This window comes from Brassica napus, chromosome C8 (genome assembly GCF_020379485.1).
Source record: "Brassica napus cultivar Da-Ae chromosome C8, Da-Ae, whole genome shotgun sequence".
In the NCBI taxonomy this organism is placed as follows: Eukaryota; Viridiplantae; Streptophyta; class Magnoliopsida; order Brassicales; family Brassicaceae; genus Brassica; species Brassica napus.
The window spans coordinates 557545-576511 of NC_063451.1; the positions used below are offsets into that span (position 1 = coordinate 557545).

Sequence of the window (18967 nt, forward strand, 5' to 3'; positions counted from 1 at the left end):
TAAGTTACTACTCACGTTTCATCTCAAACCTTTTTTCGACATTTCATTACCAAACAACATTTGCTTTCACAACACATGAAGATTTGAAAAGTTTTCCTCACTTGAAATGGAAACTTCTTCTACTACCCGTAGCTTTTTAAAGTACTGGTTCCATTAACTAAATAGTTTTAATAGACGTCACTACTGATCTCCTCTATTAGTATGAGACATGCTTATTGTCTATGTTCTTTAACTGGCCCTACATTTGTTACTTCTTTGAGAACCTACGGGCTTAGGTTGCATGGAGGATCATCTCTAACCCGAGAGCATTGATTCGTGCTCTCAAAACACGTAAAAGACAGGAACATATGCCCATAAGTTTTCTATTACAGGGCAAAACATGTTTTGGAATCATTCATTACATTTGAGGTGTAAGATTAATCATAAGAAGATAGCTCTCGGTTTTCGCATGTTGTACTTCCGTTTTTCTTTGAATCTGGTCACAATGTACCAACAAGTGTTAGGAAACTGTCAACATGGTATTCATATTGATAGATGCTGCAAAATCAGAAACACAATCTCAAGGATTCGGACATATACTATTGATTGGTAACTAATATGTTGCCGCTTTTGTTTGATTATGGACTTACTCCTTACAAAATTTCGAAGCATATACACCTGTAAAAACCGCGGATACAGTTAAAATTTGGTTTGGTATTGGATAAAAGAAGACATAAAATACATATATCGTTATTAAATTTGTAATTATGTTTAAGGTTCATGTCACTTTGCATTACAGTTGCAAGTGTAGCTAAAGGTCCCAGGAAGGCTGTGGACTTGAGGCTCTTGCCTTTTGTGGTTTCTTTTTCTCTTCAATTATTGATTTTGGAAATTTTCTTCCATAAGGGCAGTTTGGTACTCTCAGTCTTTTTGGTTTTCATTTTCATTTCTCTTTTGCTTAATTCTGTGATTAATTTTCAAGGTCAAATCATTTTTTTGTAACGATGTGATTTGTGGTGAGGATAACCAGTTAAACTGGTGCAAGTTTTAGTCTCTTTTTAATCCTACTTAAATAAAATAATGATGTGTTTAACTTTTAACTCGAGCATATTCAAAGATACTTGGGCAATTTAAAAATCACGATAAATGTTAAAGCCATTAGGGCATCTCCGTCCCAACTCCATTTTTTCCTCTAAAATGGAGTAAAATTGGATATAGAGTAAGGAATGCTCCAACTCAACTTCATATCTTTCTCCATAATGAAATTTACTCCATAAATGGAGTAGTTTATTTTTTGTTTGTTCATCACTTCATAATGGAGTGGGAAATGGAGTGGGAAATGGAGTAGGGTTGGAGCAATTTTACTCCATTTTCACTTTTACTCCATTTTGTCCAACAAAATGGATTCTTACATTGGAGATGCTCTTGATAGGACGAATATGCGTCTAAGGGCTACAGAGAATATTAAAAATGTCTTTATTATATGTTTTAAGTATCATATTTTGTTTTTTCATCTAAAGATATGTTAATTATTTGTTAAATACAGGACAACTAAAGCTTATAATTCTATTATTCCGACCCTATTGGTTTACATAATACAAAATGATATGAACTTATGGATATACAGGATAATATCCGTTAGACCAAACACAAAGGAGTAATGGCTTAGCAGATGAACTAGCATAAGCTGGATGGTATCAGCCAGTTGATATGTGTTTTTTTTTGGTCGAACAGTTGATATATGTTCATGCAATAAAGATGGAGCTGGGAATAATATGAGCCAATAAGAATCCAGTGGCAAGTGGACTCACCACTATAAATACTTGTTCAGACCTCCCTCTTTTCTTTCACATTCATCCCTCTTCCCTTTTAGTTACCTCTTTTAATTCAAACAAGAAATCACTCTCTCTCTCTCTCTCTCCAAATTTCCATTGATCAAAACCAACCAACGAGAAAAACCGAAAGATCTCAAGAACAATCATAAACTCTCTCATTTTGGATCCTCTGTTTTTCTCAAGAACACAAAAAAATGTCAGTTGTTATTTGTCAAGCGCAAGAAAAAACCGTCACCAAAAATGAAAGACACGAAAGTTTCACCCAAAAAGGCAAAATGGGTGGGTTGAGTTTCCTGCAATCTATGTCCGATATCACTGCCATTGTCCGAAACGTAGAGGACAAAGCTTATGTTCACCCCGTGGAGAAACGCTCTGTTTCTAAGCTGAGTGAGAAAAGCTTAGAGATGTGCACTGAGAGCCTTGGGTCCGAAACTGGAAGCGAGAGTGGTGACGAGTTGTTGTTGCTTGCGTTTCAAGCAACCACTACTCCTAGGGTTCCTTTTACTCCTCAAGAAGAAGAAAAAGACACTGCCAAGAAATCAACGATCAAAAGTTTCCCGCCACCGATAAACTTTGTTAAGGGATCAAAGTATAATCGTGTGGTGAGATCACTAGGAGAAGATGGTCGTGTTGTTGTTCAAGCCATGACAGTTTCGTCTCAGCCTCCTAACTTTATAGCGGAACGTGGTGAAGGAAGGCTCCGTCTCTGTTTATCACCGGAAAATTCTTTACTTGGGCACAACCATGAGGAAGAAGAAGAAGAAGATGAAACTGAAGAGGGCATGGAGGAGGAATCTAGTGAGAACTTAGAGGGTAAAAATGGAAATAAAAAGTTTAGCAGATTAAGCAGCAGATGCAAGGAGAATGGTCGTGAGCCTAAGCCAATGCTTACTACTTGGAAGCAGCAGCAGTTTTGGGTCGCTACTTAAGACTTTATTCGACTCGTATATCTTAATAAAATAATTTAAAATATGGGTTTCTTGATTTTAGTTTATGTATAATCTTTGCTTTCTTGTATGAGATTTCTCTATAGGTACTGGGAGTGTTTTTTAGTTCTACTTATTGTAATGTTAAATGAGAATTATTATTATTATTATTGTTGATTTTTTTAGTAGTCATGTTTTTTAAAAAAGCTAGTAGTGATGGTTACAACAACATAAACTGAAAGTGTACTAGTGATAAAATGATAATGTCACATGAGAAACTCTTATAATATTTTGAAGCGGGCGATGTAAATGGCGACAGTACGGACCTAGTGTACGGCTCCTCCGTGCCGGCTCTTTTTGGCATGAAAACAACAGATCTGGATAGTCTCTTCCTCACTGATTCTTCCCCATCATCTCTCGCTCTTAGCAGCTGAAGAGTTTGGCGGAGATCTGTGAAGTTTGGACACCAAAATCCTCATTTTTTCACTGGTGGCCATCTTGCTGGAAACCACCTCCGTGAAAGCCACCGCCTCCATCTTCGCTCTCTCCATTTTCTCAATCCAGATCTAGCGAGGTCCTTTTCAAGTTAAAGATAATTAGCTTTCCTAGAGAAGTTAAGTCCGAGCTCTTAACAAGGACGGTGGTCTTCGCCGGAGCTCCGCCGTTCTGCTCGGGAATCATTTGATTTTACTGTCAAAACAAGCAACGTTTATGAGTCGTGGGTGACTAAAACGTTTTGCTTTCTTCGATCTGAACAAAGTTTAACAAACTTCAGAGATCTCTTTGTAGTTCCAAACTCTCGTTAATGAGTAACCATTGTGAATCTTATTCTAAAGAAGAATAATAATGCAAACCAATCAGTCTCAAGGGCAAGAGGAAGAAGATGATGACTTGATTTTCTCAGATTTTGGATTTTCAAAAGCTGATTTGTAGTTAAAAAAAAATAAAAAAATTACTATCTCTTGGCTCAAGATTTCTTTTTCTGGTGGTGATTAAATTTTCGTGTAGCTACGATAAAAGCTACGGTTGCAGCAACAAAGCTTGCAGGTCTTACATCCCGGTGATAAAGTGCATACAGGATTGTTTCCATATTAACAAGTAGTTTATTCTGGCTCATCACATTAGTTTTTTAACCGATGTTGATGTGTCCAGTATATTTTTTTTTTCCCGTCTGATAATATTAATTCAAAGGACGAACAACTTACGAGGTTTGATACATCAGCTGATTCACAGCAACTAGAGCCCATGAACAGGCAACTTAAACCCACACCGGGGCAGCTTAAAGGAACAAATACAACTCCACAACTAACTTAAGAAAATTCGATGGAACTCACAATGAACCTAGCACACCAAGCTTGCATCAACCCAACAACTTCAGGTGCTTCTGAACGGGATTTATCGTTGTCGCCCACGGCCCACCGAACGATAACCTCAACCTCTGACGACACCAAACTGAGAGCACTCCTCTCCACACCAACGAACCCAGACTTTATAACCCGACAAGCTCGAACCACTCTAGGGTCTCCTCCTCTTCCGGATACGGCAGCAGCGACGCACTTCATGCGACCAAACTAAACCTCGATAAAAAGCCTTACACTGAACTCTCCATTCACATAAGAACTGGAGAAACGGAGGTCAATCCGCCAAAACTTCACCGACAACTCAAAGATGCCGGCAGCAAGACAGGAAACCGTTCCCAATAGCACCATAACTCAAAAACATTACAAGCTTAGAAACCAAGAGACTATTGGTAGAGCCATGATTTTTCTAAAACGATAAGGATAAAATCCCAAGACTAAATTGATGTGTCCAGTATACATATAAATCTCTTGAAACCAATAATTTTAAAATGAATGCGGTGGCATGGAATTGTCAAGGAGTGGGAACCGATCTGACGAAGGAACATCTTGATCATTGTTTCTTCCTAGATTTCTATTTCTATCAGAGACAAAAAATAATCGACATGTGCTGCAAAATTTGCAAGTATCTTATGGTTATGATCAAGTTTATACAGTTGAGCCTCGTGGACGAAGTGGTGGTCTAGCACTTTTTATATGGATGATCCTTTGGTAACTATCTTGTATGCGGATGCTCACATGATTGATATTGAAACAAGATTTGAGGACATGATATTTTCATGTCTTTTGTGTATGGTGACCCTGTTGTTAGGCATCGAGACCTGGTTTGGGAACGATTGTCACGCATGAGTACAACACGTAGTAAAGCTTGGTTTATGATTGGAGATTTCAATGAGATCACTGGAAACCATGAGAAGAGGGGAGGAAGGCGTCGTTTAGAGAGCTCTTTTCTCCCTTTTCGAACCATGTTAGAAAATTGTGGAATGCTTGACTTCCCTTACAAAGGAAACTCATTTTCGTGGGTGGGAAAAAGACGATCCGGGAAAATTAAATGTAAACTCGATAGAGCAGTGGCAAATGAAGAATAACATGCTTTATTTAGTCATTCTGTTGTAGAATTTCTACAACTATGGGGATCTGACCACAGACCGGTCCTAGCACGGATTCAGTCTAGTGTTAGGAGGACACAGAAAAATTTCCGCTTCGACAAGAGATGGATCGGAAAACCGGGATTCAAGGAAGCGGTAATTTCGGGATGGAGACAATTTGATGAAATTTCAATGAGGAATTTTCATCAAAAAGTTACCTCATGTCGGAAAAAAATTAGTTCGTGGAAAAAGCAAAATCCTTCAAACTCTTCTATTTTGATTAAAGAGTTAAATGATAAGATAGACTTGGCACAAGACGATGAATTCACCACAACAGAAGAACTGGAGGATTTGAGGAGACAACTGATTTTGGCTTTTCGAGAAGAAAATTATTTATGGGAACAAAAAAGCAGGGATCAGTGGCACAAAGATGGGGACAGGAACACAAAATTTCATCATGCCACTACAAAACAACGAAGAGCTCAGAATCGGATAGTTAGTATCAAAGACAAACATGGGAAGCTGGTAGAGAGTGAAATCGAAGTGGAGAACGTGGTTTTTCAATACTTTCGAGATCTTTTCTCTACCTCCTCGCCAACAGAGCTAGACTCCTCCCTCCGTTTTATGTCGGAAAAGGTGTCCAGTAACGACAATAGGTTACTTTTAGAGGAACCGTCGGAACAAGAAATTAGAACAGCTCTATTCGACATTAACCCGGATAAAGCACCCGGTCCAGATGGCATGACTAGTAAATTATTTCAAAAATTCTGGCGGGAGATGCGGCAAGACATTATTAGACTTGTCCGAAATTTCTTTGCGACGGGTAGTTTTGAGCCATTATTGAACCAGACCAATATCTGTCTCATTCCGAAAAAGAAGAAACCTCGAGACATGTCTGAGTTCAGACCTATTAGTCTTTGTAATGTTAGCTACAAGATTATATCTAAGCTTATATGAAAGAGACTTAAGAGAGTTATCCCGCGATTGATCTCAGAGACACAATCTGCCTGTGTGGCAAAACGTTTAATTACTGATAACATTCTGATAGCACAAGAAAACTTCCATGCCCTACGGACAAACCATCGATGTAAGGAAGACTTCATGGCTATTAAAACAGATATGAGCAAAGCTTACGATAGAGTGGAGTGGAGTTTCTTAACAGCTTTGATGCTGAAGATGGGCTTTGATGAAAGACTGGTTGACCTCATTATGTGTTGTGTCACGTCGGTCTCATATCAAGTCTTAGTCAACGGGCAACCAAGAGGGAGAATCCTACCAAAGAGAGGTTTAAGACAAGGAGACCCCCTCTCCCCCCTTTTTGTTCATCATGTGTACAGAAGCGTTGATCTCACTTTTGAATGGAGCGGAAGCAGAGAAAAAGATTGTAGGTCTCCGTGTTGCTAGGGCGAGCCTAAAGATATCTCACCTTCTTTTTGCAGATGACAACCTTTTCTTCTGTAAGGCGGAATTAAGCCAATGCAAGGAGATCATGGACATTCTAGATATATATGGGAAGGCATCAGGACAGCGACTAAATGCGTCCAAATCATCGATGTTTTTTGGAAACCGAGTGGAGTATTCTCGGAAGCAAGATATAAAAAATGTCTTAGGTTTCTCTTCAGAAGGAGGCATGGGGATGTATCTTGGATTACCAGAACAAATCGGTGGCTCGAATATGAAAGTATTCTCCTTTGTACAAGATCGGTTCAATGGACGAGTTAACACTTGGTCATCGAGACTCCTTTCCAAAGGAGGAAAAGAAGTTCAAGTCAAGTCTGTGGCTCAAGCAGTCCCGACTTTTGTTATGTCGTGCTACTTGCTTCCACAAGGCATTACCAATAAACTAAGGAGCACAACGTCTAATTTTTGGTGGAGTTCAAAACAAAACAGCAGAGGTTTACATTGGATAGCATGGGACGAGATATGTACCCCTAAAGATTTGAGGGGATTAGGTTTTCGCGATCTTCATGATTTCAATATAGCGCTTCTTGCAAAACAATTGTGGAGACTAATTCATTACCCGAACTCCTTATTAGCGCGTGTGCTAAAAGGAAGGTACTATAATCACACTTCTCCTTTGGAAGATAAACGTACATACTCACCATCATATGGATGGCGTAGTATCATGGCATCAAAACCTCTACTCATATCGGGCTTAGGGAAAACGATCGGCACAGGTCAAGATACAAGGGTTTGGAGTGAGTCTTGGGTTCCAGATGCAGTGGCTCGACCACCTAGAGCCGCCGACCACATTGTATACAGACTACCCCAACTTCTTGTTCAGTCCTTTATTAGGAATGATACCAAGAGTGGGATATACAACTTTTACGTGAGTTCTTTCACCCAGATGATATCCATTTGATACTTGGGCTGAAACTTTCTCGCTCTCGTGTTCCGGATGGATATGTTTAGACTTTAGAACCACACAAAATCAGGAGTTTATTCAGTTAAGACCGGCTATGACCTACTCCGGACGACCAAGTTGAGTCTTTCACATGAAGGGGTTTTGGAACCAAGTATCACGAGCCTACAGAGTCATGTGTGGAAGATAAAGGCCCCAAGTAAGATGAAGCATTTTTTGTGGCAGGTTATCTCGGGTTGTGTGGCGACGGCCGAAAGGCTCATGTATAGACACCTGGGCACCGGTAGGAGTTGTCCTAGATGTGCTGGCCCAGTGGAGTCGATTAATCATCTTCTTTTTGAATGCCCCCCTGCTCTACAGGTTTGGGCTTTATCGGACTATTCGTCCCTTCAGGGTTACTTCCCGAGTACATCAATATACCAAAACATGAACTTTCTGTTTTGGAAGAGAAAAGAGGTGGCTCCGCTGAGACCACAATTCGATACCTTCCCATGGATGTGTTGGTACATTTGGAAGGCGAGGAACGACAAACTCTTTAATGGTAAAGACGTATCTCCATTGGCTACTCTCCAACATGCGTCTCTCGAGGCAGAATGTTGGAAGAAGGCTAATGCAAAGGAGGAAACAAATGAGGATCATGATGATCCCCTTACTACAGAGGTTGAGATAGAGCCCCCTTGGATACCTCGAATCCCTACCTATCAAATTGATGCATCATGGATCAATAATAGCAGCGTTAGTGGCTTAGGGTGGAGTCTTAAGGATGAAATGGGCTCAGAGTACTTCGGATTACGAGCGTGTAACCGGAGCCTCTCGGCTTTGCATGCTGAGATGGAAGGTTTACTTTGGGCAGCCTCATGTATGCGAGACAGAGGAATAACCTCGATACGGTTCTAGACGGACTGCTCAGAATTAGTGGACATGACAACAGACCCAGTGGATTGGCCAGCATTCGCGACAGAGATTGAGATGTTCCAGAGGTTACATGAAAACTTCGAGGATGTGAATCTGTCTCATATTCCTCGGAGTAGGAATGGTCGGGCAGACGCGCTAGCGAAAGAAGCAAGAACGAGAGGCTATGCTTTTTCCCATATAGATCAGACCCGAACAGATGGAGATGCTCTTTGGAGAATCGACTCGTCTGCTCTCCACTTAATCTAGTTTAGATGGCTAGACAACAAAAAAAAAACTAAAAGTGTACTATTTTTTTTTTTTGAAACACAACTTACTTTCATTCATACTTAACTTGTTCGGTTACAATAAACTGAGGGAATTAGCCATCCTCTTAGGATAAAAACATAGACAACTCTAACAAAATAAGTTAAGATAGATAGTTCTTCAAGAGAAGATGACAGCGAAATCAGGACAAACCTTGACTGCGTCGATATAACTTTCACGACAAAGTCGGGCAACTGAGAAATAGTCACAGTGACGTTGAGAGCCAGCTTTCACCTACGAGAAAAACATAAATAATCTCGATTACATCTTTAGACCCGTACATATACCGCTCCACAAGATAGCAAACCGGTGAAGAAACTGAAACTGATACTCGGTAGTGAAACCAAGAAAACATCTCCTTTCATAGAGAGGATGGATGGTGATACAGGACACTTCTCGCTAGAGAAGGATGGTGAAATCGAAACAAGGCCTGGTGAAACCACCAGTAAAATCATCCCAAATGAGAAATATGACATTACGCAACAAGAGAAATTCCCGGTGTACCCACCGGAAATATATGACAAACTAACCCAACCATCGAAAACCAATAAAGGTCTGATCATACCTTCAATAACTTTGAACTTTGGAAGAATTAAACTTAGGCTGTTAAGCTTTGTAGCCCATATAGGCCAGGCCCAATTAAACTGAGCCGACAACTCACTCCTCGCTGTTGGAGTGGAAAGAGACGCGCCGGATCCGGATCTGCACTGTACCTCGGTGCTGGAGGAGAGGACGCCAGATAAAATTCGCCTGAGATGAACCGTACAGTCGCTGGAGAGGATCCACGCTGGAGAGGATCCACGCCGGAGATAGGAGCTTCACTTTGAGCGGTGGGGAGAATGAAGAGATGCCGATGAAACTCGGATTTACTCTCGTGAAGCTTATAGATCTGGTGTCGTATGACTTGAAAGGAGCAAACCACAGTGGTATGTCGAACTCGGGTCTTCCCGGAGACGGAAAGAGGGAGTTCGTCGGTTGATAGCTGAGCTCCTTAGGCGGTTGATAGGCTTGGACATAGTCGACAGCGTGACCTGTCTTGCGACATCCAGAAGTGGGTTCGACGGGCAGAGTCGCCGTGAACCGACACAGAACGGTGGTGAGAGAGCCCTCTCGACTCATCGCTGAATCAGAGACCAAACTGGGAGAAAGAGTCACCGGGAAGACGAACGAGGACCACAACGCTCGTCTTCGTGTTGGAGACCGACGAGATCTCTTTCTTCCGAAAATCAAAGAGAAACGTACTGGAACTTCAGTAAAAAGGCGAAACATGAGAACAAGGGTAAGGAAGACTAACAGCAGCGGCAAAAGGGTCCAGCGCCGGCGAGAAACTGCTTCGCCGGCGCCAGAGAGCATGGTTCTGAAGTTGTCTCGGGCTTGTGTCTGAGAGGCTAGGGCCTACACCAACTGAAAGTGTACTATACATCTTCATTTTGTAATAAGGAAAATACAAAAATAAAATCTCAGAAAATGTCCTTTAGGAAGCTTCCTTTAACATTTCACAAAAACCTAACCTTTTCAACTCATGTAATCTTTCATATTCCGAATTTTTTTAATTGTAGCCAACTTATATATTGTGTAGTCGAAATTTTTGAGCGGTTCATTTTCTTCTAAGACCAGAACTGGCTACATATTAAAGTTTACTTACTGTATTTGTCTTTTGCAGTTTATGTTTTCTTACACTAGCTAGTATAACTCTACTTATGTTAAAATTTGTAACACAAGTTAGTTTTATACTATACAATCCAGACGACTATGCAATGCATATATCATTATTTCGTTGATTATGACGTGCGTAAAAGTAAACATATGTGGTACGTACAACCCCCACATGAACATATGAGAGATTGTTCCCACACGTCCACATGACCATCACATGCAATATCCTATTTCTCTCTTTCTTTTGTTAATTCCAAACATTTTTTTCTCGGACCGAACTTAGATTCACCCCTTAAAAACTTAGGGTGAACCTTTAAATTCACTCCATCTTTTAGAACCAATCAAAGTGACACATAAATTATTAATTAAAAAATATTAAATTAAATAAAAAATAGTTACAAAAAATAAAAACGATAATTTTAACGATGCTAACGCTTCCAGCTAAACCCTAAATCTTAAATTTGAAACCATATACCCTAAATTCTAAACCCAAATCCAAACCCCTAAACCCAAACCCTAAACCCTAAACCCTAATCCTAGACCCTAAACCCAAAGTATATACCCTAAACCCAAAAACTAGACTATAAACCTAAACTTTATACCGTAAACCATGTACCCTAAACCCAAGTCCTAGATCCTAAACCCAAACCGTAAACCTTAAACTCAAATTATATACCATAAACCCAAAACTTTAACCATAAGTCCAAACGGTAAATCCTAAACCCAAACCGTAAATCCTAAACCCAAAACCTATACCTTAAACCCAAATCCTAAACCTAAAACCCAAACGGTAAACCCTAAACCCAAACCTCAAAGTTAGATGCTATAGGGTTTGGGTTAAGGTTTACGGTTTGAGTTTATGGTTTAAGACTTTGGTTTAGGGTATAGGGTTTAGGTTTATAGTCTTATTGGTATATAATTTGGGTTTAGGATCTAATATTAGGGTTTATGGTATAGGGTTTAGGTTTAGGGGTTTGGATTTGGGTTTAGAATTTATAATATAATGTTTAGAATTTAAGATTTATGGTTTAAAGTTTCGCTAGCGGCGTTAACGTCCTTAAAATTAGCATATATTTTTTTAGTTATTTTTTATTTAATTTAATATTTTTTAGTTAATAATTTATGCGACATTTTAATTGGTCAGAGTGGAATGAATCTAAAGGTTCACCCTTTCTTAGCTTTTAATTTCCCTTTCGCTCGCGTTTCGAGTCTGTTTCTGATTTTCCTTGTACGAAATGTGAGGACGCTCCTTTCCTTCTTTTACATCTCGGTTATAAAGACATATTTACATTCTTTTAGAGCACGTGGTAGTACAATGGTTTGTTCGGGTGAATAGAAAAATTAACTTGTTGGTTTAAGACCGTATTGATCAAATTCTATCATGCACAAACAATGGATTTGGTTTTCTATTGGTAACTAAAAACACCTTAAAATGTATAAAAGGACATATGATTAAAAAACTATTTTTAGGTGTATATATTCCCCGACATGAACGAAGGTTTGTCACTTAATATATATTTTACATCCTTATAAATATAAAGTTCAACCAATGAGAAGTAGACAAGTTATAAATGTAATGTCCAATCCAAGGTCTCAAAAAGTATGTAAATATATCAAAGGAGTACCTTTGTTTACTCTGGTTCTCTGTGCTACTTGATGCTTTTTATTGACCACTATCTCATGCGGCACCCATTTCTGTGATTATATTTTCGATCTTTCTTTTTCTATATCAAACATATTTCTGCTCCTATGTTTTGATTACTTTCTGTTTAGTAATCGAAATTTCACAAAGTATACACAATAGACTAATACATTCTGTATTCATAAAGTATATACAATATAAACTCTTTAAATTAATACTCTATAAATTAATATAGAGAAAAAAACAAAAATATCACTAAATCAAGTTTTTGTTCCCAAACTAACACTCAAGGTCAAAATTCACAAAAATAGCACTTAATGTTTTATCAAAAGTTACAAAATTAGGGTTTAGAGTTAAAGGATGAGGTTTATGATTTAGGGTTTAGGGTTTAGAGTTTAGGGTTTAGGGTTTATATTTTAGGGTTTAGGGTTTAGGGTTTAGGGTTTAGAGTTTAGGGTTTAGGGTTTAGAGTTTAGGGTTTAGGGTTTATGGTTTAGGGTTTAGGGTTTAGTGTTTAGGGTTTAGGGTTTAGGGTTTAAAGTTGAGAAATGAGGTTTTGGGGATAAGATTTCAAATTTTGAAAAATAAAAAAATTAATATTTTCAAAAGATAAACTTAGAAATGTGCTATTTTGGTCATTTTAGTTTTTGAGTGCTATTTTTGTGATATAAACTTAGAAAAATGCTATTTTAGAGATTTGCCCATTAATATACACTAAAAATCTCTATAAAATAATATAACTTTATAGTCCCAAATTGATTTTTGGTTTAATTAATATATTGATAAATTAATAATTTTTATAAATTAATAAAAAAATATAGTTTTGGTGTAATACCAATATTATTAATTTACTGTGTTATGAAAAGAATTCATCAGAAGGTTGAACTTGAAGCGAGCTCGGCCCAGCTATGATTGGCAAAGAACGTGAAGCGAGCTCGGCCCAACTCTCGCGTGCGATTACTGCTTGCTCCAGTCTAGGGGCTAAATATGAAATTAATAAACCTTAGGGGTTGATTTATCATTGTGATTCTCTCTAGGGGTTTGGTTTGTCATTTATATCTTTTTAAATTGCCGATGAAATGCTTCGAAATTCTCGCTAGCCGTCGTTCTTCTTCTTCTTCTCTCCCCCGCCGACTGACTTTAATTCAAATTTACTGAGCAGATTAAACTCGCAGGTTTGATCTTCGATCACGATGGAGATGGAGGAAGGAGAAGGGAGTACAGAGGAGAAGTACGACGTAGAAATCGCGACCACGGCTTCTTCACTAGGCGGCTCCGGCGTCTTCCATATCATCAATGACATTCTCGGTTTCGTCCTCTATATGCACCAGCAGATCCCTTCGTACGTCAGCTCTATAATTTCGGATCGATTACATTCTGATTTGATGTTCGATTCCGCGGATTAGACTGCTTACTGCGTTCAATTTCACGCGATTAATTAGTTTGATTTAGAAGAATTGAAGATTTCTGGTTTTGGATTGTGTGGATTCTGGATTGACTTGTGTGAGTTATAGAGATCAAATCTTGGTAGTTGAGTTTATAGTATACTCAATTGAGGCTATGTTTCTTCATCTTTAAGCTACATTCATCAGCCTCTTGCTATAAATTATCTCTTGGAACTACTCCGAAAGGTCTTCTTTCACGCTCAGATTGATCACTCCTTGAGGCTTGTTGGTTATACATGTGTGCAGGGTATTGCAAGACATGAGTCTTGACTTTGATGGATTGCAAACAGAGTTTACTGATTTGGTATGTTGCTTCCACAACCGCTATTTTTACTCTACGGTTACGTCTTTTTTTTCACACTCTAAGAAACTTAGGTTGTTAGGAGGCGCATCTTACACAACCGGATGTGAAGCCGGTGGTCAGGAGAAAACTATTGAGTAGTAAAAGAGAGGTGAAGCATGAGATTAAGAAAATGCAGAAACTGATGACCACCATCTCCACTCTCCAAAGCGCGCTGCAGTTATTGATCCGTGAAGCTCCTGATATTCAGAGAGTTGTGTTGATTCTTGGTGGTAGTCCGTTACGGCCTCAAAAAGCCTATGAGTTGTTATTCACACGCGGTGATAATGGTTTGAGCTTTGAAGGTGACTTTTCCAAAAGCAAAGCTACAGAAGCTCTTTCCAAAAAGGTTTGTATCTTCTTACCTCTGAGTTCATGTTACTCGGAACATTTTATCTGCTATTAGAGGTAATAAAATATGTTAATCTCTTCACTCTTTTTGACTTTGTTATAGACTATCCGAGCACTGATCTCGACGGGTGCTGGATCAACTTCATGCCCAGGTAACCTTTTTTTTTTTTTTTTGCAAAAATTCTCAAACTTCTCCAGCATTGTTTATTAACTGTCAGGTGAATTGTGGTGTAGACTGTAGACTTGATTCATTTCCCTTTTTTTCTGAATCACAGGTCCAATGAGGCTCTTCGTATTGGTTCAAGCTCCACCTTCTCTGAATCTTCCCCAAGATTTCCTTCCTAAACGTGATTTCAGATACAACAGAAAGGTATAGACTTACATTAGCTCCTCATCCAAGCAAGGATTTAAAATTTAGATAAAAAATGTCCCTTTGTGATAGCAGTTTGTGCCTCTAAAGTTGCGGTTCAAGTGCAAAACTCAAGATAACGAGACAAATTCTCCGTTCAATTCTGGCACAAATGATCTAATATGGTAAATTCTCTGGTCACCTGGCTCCTCCACTTAACAAGGTGCAGTTACTCATCGGATCATCTTGATAATCCCCATCGGTTTAACTGCAGGTTTCAGTGTCGGCATGTGATAAAGGGCTTAGCTTTCCAGCAACCAGTTGAAGAAAAATACTAAGACTTGAGTTTTTGTTTTTGTCTATTGCAACTACACTCTTATATCACTTACTCGTTACTTACTCTAATTCAGTCTGAGAATTCATGTATCTTTTTTGGCACCTTACTAAACTTGCCAGAAGAAACAAAAAATATCTAGCCGTTGTGTAATTAGGAGTCAAACAATATAGGAAATAACAAGGGGGGTCAGAATATGAAGAAAACAAAATATATGGGGTCAAAACTCAAATTTACTCTTATACTTTCTTGAATTCCATGTTTAACAAGACACTCGTAGATTGTTCCTTGTCCTTTAAAGCTGATAGAGGTATCTCTCTCGCTCGTTAACAATACCCAAGCTTCCATCCTCGCCGGCAATCGTTCAACTTTGCTAAGTGCTCCGACTCGAATCTCGCCGGTAAAGTTTATATGTATTGTAAGCTCGAATAGCAATCGTTTTAGGGTTTGCTACCGATTTCGATTTGTTTAGGGAGGAGGAAGAAGATGATCTTCAAGATCGAAGACGTAACGGTCTACTTCCCTTATGACAACATATACCCAGAGCAATACGAATACATGGTCGAATTGAAACGAGCCCTAGACGCCAAGGGACATTGCCTTCTCGAGATGCCCACCGGAACTGGCAAAACCATCGCCCTCCTCTCCCTCATCACCAGCTACCGCCTCTCTCGTCCCGATTCTCCGATCAAGCTTGTCTACTGCACTCGTACTGTCCACGAGATGGAGAAAACGCTCGGTGAGCTTAAGATCCTCCACGACTATCAACTAACCCATCTCGGCGCCCAGGCCAAGATCCTCGCCCTCGGTCTCTCCTCCAGGAAGAATCTTTGCGTTAACTCTAAGGTTTTAGCGGCGGAGAATCGCGATTCAGTGGACGCTGCGTGTAGGAAACGCACGGCTAGTTGGGTTAGAGCTTTGGCCGCGGAGAATCCAAATGTACAACTCTGTGACTACTTCGAAAGCTACGAGAAGGCTGCTGACAATGCCTTATTGCCTCCTGGTGTTTATACTTTAGAGGTAAAGATTAAACAAGTTTGAATCTTATTTGGAGTTTTCTTTTTTTTTCTGATGTTTGTTTCGATGCTAGGATTTGAGGGCGTTTGGTAAGAACCGAGGATGGTGTCCTTACTTCCTTGCCAGGCATATGGTTCAGTTCGCCAACGTTATTGTTTACAGCTACCAGTATTTGCTCGATCCTAAGGTTGCTGGAATCATATCCAAGGAGTTACAAAAGGAGTCTGTTATTGTGTTTGACGAGGCCCATAATATAGACAATGTGTGTATTGAAGCACTCAGCGTCAGTGTCAGAAGAGTTACACTTGAAGGAGCTAATCGAAATCTTAATAAAATTAGGCAAGAAATTGATAGGTACGCTCTTCTGTTCTGAATTCTATAGTGCATTTTTCAATTTAGGAACTGCCCTGCTTCATTTTATGTTCTTATCACACTATTAAAAAATTTCTAACTGGTAGGAAGGTTCAAGGCTACAGACGCTGGAAGACTGCGAGCTGAATACAACCGGCTTATTGAGGGTTTGGCACTGAGAGGGGACTTATCTGGTAACTGCTTTTTTTCAGAGAGGTTGATGCGTGGTTTGGTTGATTCTACCAACTTGACGGAACAAATATTTTTTTCTTTCCAGGAACTGATCAATGGCTTGCAAACCCTGCACTGCCCAATGATATTCTAAAGGAGGCTGTCCCAGGGAATATTAGACGGGCTGAGCATTTTGTGCATGTGTTACGCCGGTTACTTCAGTACTTGGGGGGACGGCTAGATACTGAGAACGTGGAGAAAGAAAGCCCTGTTAGCTTTGTATCCTCCCTTAATTCTCAGGCTGGAATTGAGCAGAAAACACTGAAGTTCTGTTATGACCGGCTCCACTCTCTCATGATGACCCTTGAAATTACAGATACCGATGAGTTTTTGCCTATCCAGACAATATGTGACTTTGCAACTCTTGTTGGGACATATGCTCGGGGATTTTCCATCATCATTGAGCCTTATGACGAAAGAATGCCTCATATTCCAGATCCTATATTGCAGGTCAGTACGTGTTGATCTGCTTTCTTTCTGGTTTCGGAGATATTGTGACTCAAAATGTAAATTGTACTGTTCAAGTGATCTATAGAGCAATGTATCTGAAACCTATCTTCTTTTGTATCTTAGTTGAGCTGTCATGATGCGTCTCTGGCTATAAAACCGGTGTTTGATCGTTTCCAGTCAGTAGTGATTACGTCAGGGACCCTGAGCCCAATTGATCTTTATCCCCGTCTTCTTAGTTTCAATCCTGTTGTTAGTCGAAGCTTTAAGATGTCGATGACACGAGACTGCATCTGTCCCATGGTTTTAACTCGAGGAAGGTATTAAAAAAGAAGTTCCTAAACACTGACCTTATTGTTTGTATTTAATGTATATATTATTAACGATAGTTTCTTCTTGCTTTTGCAGTGATCAGCTCCCCGTTAGCACCAAATTTGATATGAGAAGTGATCCGGGTGTTGTGAGGAATTATGGAAAGCTTTTGGTAGAGATGGTATCTGTTGTTCCTGATGGAGTTGTCTGCTTCTTTGTTAGTTACTCATACATGGATGGCATTATTGCTACATGGAATGAAACTGGAATTCTGAAGGTAAGGTCCTTCTTCGACGCTATGTAGTTGCTGCTGGTACTAATGTATACTTGTTTCCTACGATGACTTAGGAAATTACGCAACAGAAACTTGTCTTCTTCGAAACGCAAGATGTTGTAGAAACAACACTGGCACTTGACAATTATCGCAGGGCTTGTGATTGCGGAAGAGGTGCAGTGTTCTTCTCTGTAGCCAGGTAAAAAAATTGTGTTTTTGGGAATTCATGGGAAGAAATTGTAGCTATAGTAAACTTCTTTGATTCTGTCGTTAGTTATGCAATACTGGAGCCATCTCGTTAGAAAAATTCAAAGAGATCGATTAAATATTGTATCTGAATGGCAGGGGGAAAGTTGCTGAAGGGATCGATTTTGATCGTCATTATGGAAGACTGGTTGTAATGTTTGGAGTGCCTTTTCAATATACATTAAGCAAGTAAGTTATACCCAAAAAATAGATATCATTTCATTTTCCCATTTTACTTCGGTCATGTGTGGAGATGCTTAGATTAAATATTTTCAGGATATTACTTGCACGATTGGAGTATTTGCGTGATACATTTCAAATAAAGGAAGGCGATTTCCTAACGTTTGATGCCTTGGTATGGTTCCAATCTTATGATTATTTGGTGCAAAATGTTTGACCTGTCTGTGCTGGCTATTGATGTATTCTTGGTATAAAACAGAGGCAAGCAGCTCAATGCGTGGGGCGAGTAATCCGATCAAAGGCTGATTATGGGATGATGATATTTGCAGACAAGAGGTATGTATATTCATACTCTGATTCGGAGTTTGGTGATTTAGGTTCTTGCTAGTTGCTACAAGTGATTCTCTGTAACACATTAAGTACGTGTATTCCCACGAAATAGGTTGTTCCTTGATAATGAGAATAAATTGGTAGAAGAGATATATGGCTATGTTTGTTTATGTTTCTCTACCATCTCTTTGCTCTTATTTAAAGGTTGCCGTTGCAAACTTGCAGATATAGCCGTCATGACAAGCGTTCCAAATTACCAGGCTGGATACTATCTCATCTGCGTGATGCACACTTGAATTTAAGCACTGACATGGCTATTCATATTGCCCGAGAGGTATGAATACCTTAGAAAAACTCAGTGCCTTTGAAATTCCTTTTGTTTTACACGGCTGAAGAACTTTGGGTGTGTTTTTTTTGGCAGTTCCTAAGGAAAATGGCTCAACCGTACGATAAGACGGGAACTATGGGCAGGAAAACTCTGTTAACACAAGAGGATTTGGAGAAGATGGCTGAGACCGGAGTGCAAGACATGGTTTATTAGTAACAGCCGGTCTTGTTCTACCTTTTTCATTTGATTTGGGAATTTAGCAATCCTAAAAAGTTGGTTTTTGGAAGAAAAATAATAATTGGTTTTTGATTTGGTAAAGCATACTCGATAATATATATATATATATATATATTCACCTGAGTCCTTAT

General features: G+C 39.3%; 4 protein-coding genes across 5 annotated transcripts; all 4 read left to right on the forward strand.

The window, feature by feature from the left end:
* Positions 1-1206: 1206 nt before the first annotated feature.
* On the forward strand, positions 1207-2917 carry LOC106400597 (protein FANTASTIC FOUR 2). Its single transcript, XM_022707935.2, has one exon. The coding sequence runs from the start codon at positions 2009-2011 to the stop codon at positions 2741-2743; it is 735 nt and encodes a 244-aa protein (XP_022563656.1). The 5' UTR covers positions 1207-2008; the 3' UTR covers positions 2744-2917.
* Positions 2918-6513: 3596 nt separating this feature from the next.
* Positions 6514-8709, forward strand: LOC106398407. The gene is made up of 3 exons (XM_013838969.1): positions 6514-7515; positions 7774-8386; positions 8480-8709. The coding sequence occupies exons 1-3, from the start codon at positions 6514-6516 to the stop codon at positions 8707-8709; spliced, it is 1845 nt and encodes a 614-aa protein (XP_013694423.1).
* A 4416-nt stretch (positions 8710-13125) lies between these two features.
* On the forward strand, positions 13126-15036 carry BNACNNG68240D. The gene is made up of 7 exons (XM_013842007.3): positions 13126-13406; positions 13756-13813; positions 13893-14198; positions 14304-14352; positions 14476-14570; positions 14646-14734; positions 14824-15036. The coding sequence occupies exons 1-7, from the start codon at positions 13258-13260 to the stop codon at positions 14885-14887; spliced, it is 810 nt and encodes a 269-aa protein (XP_013697461.1). The 5' UTR covers positions 13126-13257; the 3' UTR covers positions 14888-15036.
* A 102-nt stretch (positions 15037-15138) lies between these two features.
* On the forward strand, positions 15139-18959 carry LOC106401479 (general transcription and DNA repair factor IIH helicase subunit XPD). 2 transcript variants are annotated; one of them, XM_013842006.3, is made up of 13 exons: positions 15139-15283; positions 15356-15903; positions 15974-16254; positions 16363-16445; positions 16529-16932; positions 17056-17249; positions 17338-17518; positions 17590-17714; positions 17861-17950; positions 18038-18116; positions 18201-18277; positions 18497-18605; positions 18693-18959. In XM_013842006.3, the coding sequence occupies exons 2-13, from the start codon at positions 15370-15372 to the stop codon at positions 18810-18812; spliced, it is 2277 nt and encodes a 758-aa protein (XP_013697460.1). In that variant the 5' UTR covers positions 15139-15283; positions 15356-15369; the 3' UTR covers positions 18813-18959. The 2 variants fall into 2 exon arrangements, with proteins under 2 accessions (XP_013697460.1, XP_013697459.1); XM_013842005.3 differs by having other exon boundaries at positions 15139-15903.
* The last annotated feature ends 8 nt before the right edge of the window (positions 18960-18967 follow it).

What these genes read in the sequence shown, in the direction of transcription:
- LOC106400597 (XM_022707935.2), top strand. Translation starts at nt 2,009, where the DNA reads ATGTCAGTTGTTATTTGTCAAGCGCAAGAAAAAACCGTCACCAAAAAT.
- LOC106398407 (XM_013838969.1), top strand. Translation starts at nt 6,514, where the DNA reads ATGTGTACAGAAGCGTTGATCTCACTTTTGAATGGAGCGGAAGCAGAG. An exon ending in GTGGGATATACAACTTTTAC is followed by an intron (nt 7,516 to 7,773) that starts GTGAGTTCTTTC and finishes TTTTTGTGGCAG; the next exon opens with GTTATCTCGGGTTGTGTGGC. An exon ending in TTTGCATGCTGAGATGGAAG is followed by an intron (nt 8,387 to 8,479) that starts GTTTACTTTGGG and finishes ACATGACAACAG; the next exon opens with ACCCAGTGGATTGGCCAGCA.
- BNACNNG68240D (XM_013842007.3), top strand. Translation starts at nt 13,258, where the DNA reads ATGGAGATGGAGGAAGGAGAAGGGAGTACAGAGGAGAAGTACGACGTA. An exon ending in CAGAAGCTCTTTCCAAAAAG is followed by an intron (nt 14,199 to 14,303) that starts GTTTGTATCTTC and finishes ACTTTGTTATAG; the next exon opens with ACTATCCGAGCACTGATCTC. An exon ending in GGCACAAATGATCTAATATG is followed by an intron (nt 14,735 to 14,823) that starts GTAAATTCTCTG and finishes GTTTAACTGCAG; the next exon opens with GTTTCAGTGTCGGCATGTGA.
- LOC106401479 (XM_013842005.3), top strand. Translation starts at nt 15,370, where the DNA reads ATGATCTTCAAGATCGAAGACGTAACGGTCTACTTCCCTTATGACAAC. An exon ending in CTGGTGTTTATACTTTAGAG is followed by an intron (nt 15,904 to 15,973) that starts GTAAAGATTAAA and finishes TTTCGATGCTAG; the next exon opens with GATTTGAGGGCGTTTGGTAA. An exon ending in TTTCAATATACATTAAGCAA is followed by an intron (nt 17,951 to 18,037) that starts GTAAGTTATACC and finishes AAATATTTTCAG; the next exon opens with GATATTACTTGCACGATTGG.